Source organism: Microtus ochrogaster, linkage group LG5 (genome assembly GCF_000317375.1).
Source record: "Microtus ochrogaster isolate Prairie Vole_2 linkage group LG5, MicOch1.0, whole genome shotgun sequence".
NCBI classification, from domain to species: Eukaryota; Metazoa; Chordata; class Mammalia; order Rodentia; family Cricetidae; genus Microtus; species Microtus ochrogaster.
Window position 1 is genome coordinate 24201893 of NC_022031.1, and position 8870 is coordinate 24210762.

Here is an 8870-nt window from a genome sequence, read left to right on the forward strand (position 1 = left end):
GTTGCCTTTTTGTCTTAGTGACAGTGTCCTTTGCTTTACAGTATGCCATCTTTCTTACATATAAAAAGCATTATTTTAGCTACTATTTCCATTAGAGATGTTATTAGATATTGTGTATCACAGTTTCTTCTATTTCTCTTTGTTTCTTTATCATCAATTAATTTGACTTTCCAGATAGGTGATTGGTGTGTGTGTTAGGGGGGTCCTATATAATTTTTTATACTATTTGTGCTGTTAAAAATACTTTGACTTTTACATTTGTGGCTCCAGTTCCTCTCTTTTGCTTTATGTAGGAGGCAGGGTGCTAAAGAGATGCCTCAGAGGTTAAGAGCCATGAGGCTGCTCTTTCCAGAAGACTGGGTTTGATTTCCAGGAACCGTGTGATGGCTCAGAAACATCTGTAACTCCAGTTCCAGGGGATCTCTTTTGGTCTCTGCGGTCACTAGGCATGCACATGGTGCATATATATATATATACATGCAAACAAAACACCCATACACATAATAATTAAAAAATATGTAGGGAGATAGTAAATCTGATAAAACTTAATAATAAGTTTCTGCAGATGGATGTGATAACTTTAATGTGTTACATTTTCCCCATTAATTTGAAATGTTTTATTTATCTCTTTCCTGTTCCTTCTGCTTGTTATCTCTCCCTGTGCCACTATTAGTCTAGCATTTTTGTGTTTGTATATTTGATAGAGAAAACCCTTCATCATTTTTCCTGAGTTCATTGGAACTTGATAATGACATTGTATTGTTTTACAGTGATACTCAGTGTTCACTAGTGATAAGCAATACAGCATAGAGCTAAAATTTTTCATTTGAGTTTGACAGAATTGAGTTTGAGTGCTCAATCATGGATTGAGAGAAAAAAATTCTTCACCTTTGTCGCCTTGCATTTCTTAATGAGAATGGCCATATAGTTGGCATCATGATCTGAAGTTCTCATTTTTATATTTTGTGGTTCTTTTGCACTCACTTCATTAAAGGGTATTTCTTAGCTAATTTCTGAAGCAAAAACTACATCTTAAGATTCCTTTATAGCCTTACCACTAAATAGACACAGTGGTTGGTTGAAAGGGGTCTGTACTGTCCCAACCTATTTAGCCATCTCTATAATGTATCTGTATTAAACCAGTAAGTAAAAATGTATCCTTTCAAGGCTCTTCAGTGAAAGAATTTGTCTCTAACCATGACAAAATTTTTCCCAGTCTTTGGATGGGTAATTAGTTCTTTGGATGGGTGGAGGAGTTTTGTTATGTAGTACAAAACACCTAGTAAAGTCTAAATTTTTACTACTAATGTCATTCACAGCTCTTCCCGCCATCGTGGCATTTATTACATCTCTACTTGGATACCCATTGGCTGGTGCTGGAAATACTTCACATGCTGGGTGAAAAATTGAGTAAGTTTATGGTTTCTGCTGTTACAATCCTAACTTTCGTTGTTTTTTAAAATGAAATTAGCCAGCTGAATACTGTGGCATATAGTCTATAATCCCAGTTCTTGTGAGGCTGAGGTAAGAGAATTATGAGGCCAGCCTGGATTGAATGATGAATTCTGGGTTGGCCTGTGCTATGAAGAGAAACCCTGTCCAAAAGAAAATAATTAAATTATAAGTACTTATGCCATTTTTAAAAAGTAAATAGGTAATGTTTATCCCCCATTTTCTCCCAGAATGTCCATCAATCATGCCCAGATAAGTGGAAATTGCTCCATCAGTTTATTTTTCAGTCTTTGATCTGTTGGTATATATGTATTCATTTTTGTTTATAACTGGTATGGTTGTACTTTTCATTGTGGTCTTTCATTTAGCAGATTGTGTATATGTGTTACATGTCTGTGCTGCAGTCTGTTTACACTTGTGGCGTGTATAGTGACTATAGACAGCATCAAAAATTTCCACCTTATTCTAGGCCTCTTATTTTTGGTTTTTCAAGACAGGGTTTCTATGTTTCCTGGCTGTCCTGGAACTCACAGAGATCCATGTGTCTCTGCTTCCTGAGTGCTGGGATTAAAGGTTTAGGCCATCACTGCCTCATTGAGACAAGGTCTTTTACTAACTGGACTTGAACTTGCCACTTTGACTAAACTGACCTGCCAGCAAGCCCTCAGGATCTTCCTTAGTGCTGGTTTATAGGCCCTTGCTGCCATGGGATTCTGGGAGTCAGAACAGGATTTTTGTAGTGATGCAGCAGCTTTTTAGACATCTGTGGGGGAAAGTACATGTGGTTCAGTTATACTGAGACTTGTGTTACAGCTCTATTGCACTAGTTCAGCTGTGCCTCTTCAACAGTAGTTCCTAGATTCTTTTATAAATGTTTCTCAGAAGACACATATGAATATACTGTGAATATACATATGAATTAATCTGTGTATATATTCTATAAAATATTTTCTTAGACATAGAATCAAATATTGAAGCTTTGATGCTAATTTTAGATTATGTGCCTTTTCTTCAGACTCTTGTCAGCAATATACTAATGTACTGCTGATACACGAAAAACAATGCCAGATGTCTTTTTTTCTTCCAGGGTTTTCTGGTTATCAGTTAACTTCAACATCTTTACATAATTTGATTTTCTTTTGTAAATTTTCTAACTTTCTTAGGGCACTTTGTATATATGGATAGTAATCTTAGATTTCAGATGTGGGTTTTTTTTTTTTGAGATGGTGAAGGCGGATCGAATTAATACAGGCCAGTTGGTATAAGATAACGCCACTTTAATATAAAAAACACACTCACGCAACCGAAGTTCCCGCGATGCCCAGAAACAGGAAACAGGAAGAAGGGGTTACCAGTGTCTGTGCACCCCAATTTATAGACATTTGCCCGAGGCCGTCCCGCCCCCAAAGGGCGGGCTCTCTCTACAAGATGGGGTTTCACTATTTAACCCTGGCTGACCTAGACCTCAGTGTGTAGACCAGGCTATCCTGCTGTCCTGGAACTGAAAGAGATCCACCAGCCTCCACCTTTGTAGTTTGGGGATTAAAATGTGCCATTACACCCAGCAAATGCTGTGTTTGTATTTTTTTTTTTAATCTTGCTGCTTGGCAGTTTAGGTTTCAAAGACATATATATGTCAGTAACTACTTTTAATTATGTGTATATATATATATATATGTCTTATACATTTACATATATAAACAAAGTAATTTACAGATTTGTAATGATTATTTTAAATATATTTAGAATAATCAAGTGAATACACTTTGTAGGTAAAAGTTTTGGTTATTGTTTACCTTGGTTTGCTCTGTTTTAAACAACAAAACAATTGTAAAATGTGAGCACACTGGCCTCAGTTAAAAGACTAATGTTGCAGCCTCTTTGTTTTTAGAACCTTTGTAGATGAGGACTGGTGATTTTCTTTTATTTTAAAGCTGTAGAGCAGTAAGCTTTTCAAAGATGGTCTCATTAATACAAAAAAAGTTAATTAAACTGAATATCTAATTGGAAAAGATTTTTTTTTTTTAGGTAATGCTTGGAACTATAAGTAGTTTTTCTAAAATTTAACTTACAAAAAATCTTAAATTGTGTTTTACTTTAGAAAAAATTGAAGAGGTAAGATCATTTTTTTGTGAGAATTAACTAAATCTGAGGTTTTAAAGTAGAATTTATATTATTTTGCAGAACAAGTTGTCTATGGTCATCAGTTTATAAGTCAGACTGGTGAAAGTTTAACCAATGCCAGCCTATTTGAAGAACACTGTGAAAATCTTTTCTGCGACTTAATAAGCCTGTCACTCAACAGATATGACAAGGTAATTCTTTAAGAATTATTGATGTTTTAATGGCAACAGTCCTTCATATGTGGTTTAATATATAAGAATTCGAAGTGGTTTCCATGTTACAATTTTTTGTTTTGTATTTGGTTACTAGTATCTGGTAGCTAAATGGGATGAGAATGTAAATGTTTACATTTGATAAAATTTTTACATGTATATATTGATATTTGTATGTATGTTTGATATAAATGTTTACAATAGGCTGGAATTCATCTTTCAAGTTAATTTTTAAAGTGCTACATTAAAATACAAAGTTAGGACATTTTAATGAGGTGTCATGTTTTAATAAGCATAGGCATTATATAATGTTTGAGTTAAGTTAAGCATTTTTCAAATCTTTATCATTCTGATAAAACACATTGTTCAAAATACATTGTTCTAGCTTTTCAAAATATTTAGTGTGTAACGTTAATTACTGTGTTCGGTTGTGTCTGGAACTCCATATTCCTGCCTAACTGTAGGATGAAGCATGTTTATTTTGCCTTATAACAAATGCAAATTTATTTGTAAGTTTCTTTCAGGAATCCCTCTCCCTACCTCCTTCCCTCCTTTCTTTTCTCCCTCCTTCCCTTCCTCCCTCACTCCCTCCCTCCCTCCCCCACCCCGTTTGTGTGTGTACATGTGTGCGCGCACGTGCGTGCGTGTGTGTGCATGTGTGTGTGTATGTGCATGTGTGTGCATGTGTGTATATATGTGTGTGTGCATGTGTGTGTATATATGTGTGTGCTTATATATGTGTTGCGTATGTGTGTGCATGTGTATGTGCATGTGTGTGCGTGTGTGTGCATGTGTGTGTATATGTGTGTGTATATATGTGTGTGTGCATGTGTGTGTGCATGCGTGTGTATGTGCATGTGTGTGTGTGTATGTGCGCGTGTGTCTTAGATGGAACTGACTGAGGATCAAAACAGGTGTTGTGTAAAGAATGTTGTACTAGAAAATACTTTTGCCAGTGTTCCCTTTACTTTCTTTAGTGGCTGTTATACTGCTATGCTGATTTTAGTAGTCCTGACAGCTTTTTCCAACAAAGTCTTAAATGTGTACTGCTTAACCCATGTTTCAAAATATTTATTGTGTTTGTTCTTTTAGCTGAAAATCAGGGTTGTTGTGTCCTTTGGTTGTAACGGGAAACTTTTTTTTAAAAAAGTTAAGGAAATGACACTTTTTCTTAAACTGAGAAAACATTTTAACTCTTTATAACAATTAGCTATGTGACGTGTAAATAGCTCTTTCTTGTTGCAGGTTAGACCTTCTGAAGCATTAGTGATTAATCACTACTCATGCTCCTGTGTTAAGGAATTATGGGTTCTACTTATTCATCTTCTAGACCACAGAAGTAAATGTTCAGTTGCAGAAGTAAGTTCATATATTGAATTTCTGTATGTAGAAGAATGGCTACTCAAATCACACACAGTATTGTTTGCATAGTTGGGTATTCTCCTAAATGAACCTGTATCTTCCAGAGAACATGCATTAATAGAATATATAAGGAAGTTTGTTATAAGAGATTGATTAGCACTGTTGTAGAAGCTTATCCTATGATGGAGACCTCGGAGAACTGACTACACAAGTTACAGTCAGAGTCAAAAGGCTTAAAAGGTAGAGGAGGTCTTCTCTGAGAGCTCTTCTAAGTGAAACTGCAATTCATGACTTCACCGCAGAAAAGTATTTTTGGATGAATCAGTCAGTATAAAGCAGAGTTGGAATTAAGAGTTGTGGTTTTGTTTTTGTTTTTTATAATTACATCATTTCCTCCCTCAAACAAACCCTCTCATCTACTCTCTACGCCCCTGGATCTTATTCAGATTCATGTGTTTTTTATTTGTGTGCATTGGTGATTTTCTCTGGGGAAGGCTTGTAATTCTTTCTATAGTGTTGAAGCCTCCTGTGCATTCCCTTTCATATTAGTATGTCTCTTGATGCCATTCTTGATTAGCTGTGTTTAGCAGCCATGTTGGTGACACAGCCAGATTCCTGTTTCTGTGACCCTTATACCCATCATCCCCTTCTGAAATGATCCCTGATCCTGAGGTGCCGTAGTTTGTTGTAAATGTTATCAGATGGGACTTTGCAGTTTGGCCAGTTGGGTTTTTTGCTATGGTCTCCAATTATAAGTTTCTCTGAGGAGATTTGAGAGCTGCATGTATCTATGGGAGGAAGGACTGCTTTTTAGACTGTGGTTGGGTATTGTGCTGACTTAGGTGACAGTTGTAGTTTCGTCTTAAGGTTCATGACTACACTAGCCTAGAGAAGTTGGTTAGGTTTCCAGTACCAGATGGGATTTCCTTCTTGAGTGGGTCTTATAAATCCAATTAGAGTTGTTGGTTACTGCCAAGGTATGATTGCCACTACTGCACCTTTATGGTCATTTTCACCTGTTGATTGTTGTTCATAGTTGTCATAGCTGGTAGAACTATTGGTTACTTCCCTCTGTTAGGAGCTTGCATGGAACCTTCTGGTATCATGAAAGCTAGTCCTCAGGGAGGGGGCTCCCAGGTCAGATGGACTTTGGATTATCTGCCCCCTGTGTCTCAAGATGTAGTGTTTAGTAGGGAGGTACCTTTCCTCTGGGGGTCTTATGCATGCTGTCACAGTCTCTGGTGTGTTGTAGATTCAACTTTACTGGATGCTGACAGCAGTCCTCAAGCACACTCTGGAGTAAAGGTCTTTTTTTTACAGTCCTCTTAATTTTTTTGTGTCTTCCTATCCTGCCTCAAACCAGTTTCAGTGTGGCTTTTCATTTTTAGAAACATGTTAATGTTTCCTATGCTCAAAAATAATCAGTGTTTAGAAGATGTACTGAATAGAATATAAAAAGAATTAATTGAATCCATCTGTATTTCAAATGAATTAAAACAGTATAGAGGTTAGAAAAACTAATCTAGGTATTAGAATATACCAATTTGTCTGTTCTTTTAAGGTTAAACACAATTTCATAAAGAATATAAATAACAGGGTTTCACTATTTAGCTCATGCTATCTTGGAAATTGTACTCTAATTGTCTCAGCATTTTTAATGATGGAATTATAAGTGTGAACTACCTTTTTAAATATTATTATTTAAGTGTTGGTAGTTTCAGACCTGTTTTTAGTCTGAAACTCAGAAAATCGTCAATATATTATAGATAATATGATCTAGGTTTATCACAATGAAAAGAGGGGAAGGTAGTATAAGTCATGGGTAAATTAGAATCGAGCTAGGTATGGATGTATGTTTGTGTACATATATTTCCTATCTTTTTCACTAGGTGGACCTAGTAGTTAGTCCTAAGGAAAATGGTACAGATAGCTCTCAAAAATGACAAATTTCTAATGAACACCAGCAAAGCTCCTTGGACAATTGGCTGGCTTTCCACTGGTCCATAAAAAAAGAAAATGAACCCGAAACATCTTAAGCCAGAAATTGTTTTCTCAAAAGGGGGGGAGGGGTTGATATGTTTGAAGAACACAAGAACCCAAATGAAAATCTTCCATGTATTGATAATTGATTCATGTAAGACATAGTTGAAAAAGGTTATGATCTATACAGAACCCATGCTGATACAAATAAGTAGGGAGAAGGGATTCTTTTCTGATAAATGTATATCAAGAAACATTAGAAAACTTGTGTGAGTGTTTATGCTTCAAGCAAGATTCTTCATTGGCTGCTCAGCATAGTGAACAAAAGTGAGACGAAGGACAGCAATTCCATTTTAGTATAGTTTTGGTTTGTATTTCCGGAGACAAAATCTCAATGTGGATGCCTGTGATGGTCTTCAACGTCCCTTCTTTCTACTCCAGTCTCTGGAGTATTTAGATATGTTGCCATTATTTTGAGCTTAGAAAACTAGGATATGTTTGTAGTTTTGTAAATATCTCCACATAGTACTTATCAGTTACAAAGAAGAAAATAGTAATGTTATATATGATCTAGACAATCTGGAAGATGCCTCCTTAACCACATAGTCAAAGTTAACTTGTAATAGGATAAATTAACACCATGCACCCCTCATATGATGCAGTAAAAGAATAAGAAAGTCAGAGCTGTTGCACAGAGAAACCCTAGCTCTAATCCTTACTAACCGCCCCCCCCCCCCAAGAATGTTTCTCTGGCTTTGTTTCCCCAAATGTGTATTCAAGACTAGGCTAAACCCTTTATATCAAGACTGGACTAGGCAACCCATTAGGAGGAAAAGGGTCACAGGCAAAAGAGTAAGAGACACCCTCAATCTTAGGAGTTCCACAAGAGCACTAAGCTACAAACCATAAGGTGTACGCAGAAGACCTAGGTTATACCCATGTAGGGTCTGTGTTTATCTTCTCAGTCTTTGTAAGTCCCTATGAGCCCTGCTTACTTGATTCTGTAGGTTATGTTCTCCTGGCGTCCTCTACTCCTTTGGGCTCCTACAGTTTTTACTCATCCTCTTATGCAGTATTCTTCTTACTCTACGTAATGTTTGACTGTAGGTCTCTGCATCTGCTCCTATCAGTTTATGGATGATATCCCTCTGATGACACTTGGACTAGGTACCAGTTTATAAGTGTAGCAGGATATCATTAAGAGCTATCATGGATCCAGGGGCTCTGAGCTGTCCTACATTTGGTTCCTGGCCATCCAGGCAGGGTCAGGCTTGGACTCCATTTCATGATGTGGGACTCAAGTTGAACCAGTCATTACTTGGCCATTACCACAACTTCTGCACCACCATTACCCCAGCATATCTTGTAGTCAGAACAGATTGGAGGTCAAAGATTTTGTGGTTCTACTGCTAGAAACCTTGCCTGATTATAGAAGATGGCAAGTTCAGGCTCAGTATCCTTCATTACTAGGAGTCTTCCTTAGGACCATTCTTGTAGATTCCATGGAGTTTTATATCACCCCCAAATGCTTTCCAATTCCATTTGTTTTTGGTAATACTCGCTTCCTGCTCCTTCTTATCCCCATCCCTTCATCCCTCATCTCCTGATTTCTCCTATTCCAATTCTCATTCTTCTCCAATAAAATCTATTCTATCTCTCCTTCCCATGGACATCCATACACCATCACACACACACACACACACACACACACACACACACACACACACACACACACACACA

General features: G+C 36.9%; 1 protein-coding gene across 1 annotated transcript in view; it reads left to right on the forward strand.

Moving 5' to 3' along the window:
• Positions 1–8870, forward strand: part of Mms22l (MMS22 like, DNA repair protein) — a 110069-nt gene that overhangs the window by 10001 nt on the left and 91198 nt on the right. Inside the window, exons 7-9 of the mRNA XM_026786734.1 lie at positions 1320–1410; positions 3637–3767; positions 5034–5147. Coding sequence (XP_026642535.1) covers positions 1320–1410; positions 3637–3767; positions 5034–5147 — 336 coding nt within the window. The remainder of the gene's footprint in view (positions 1–1319; positions 1411–3636; positions 3768–5033; positions 5148–8870) is intronic.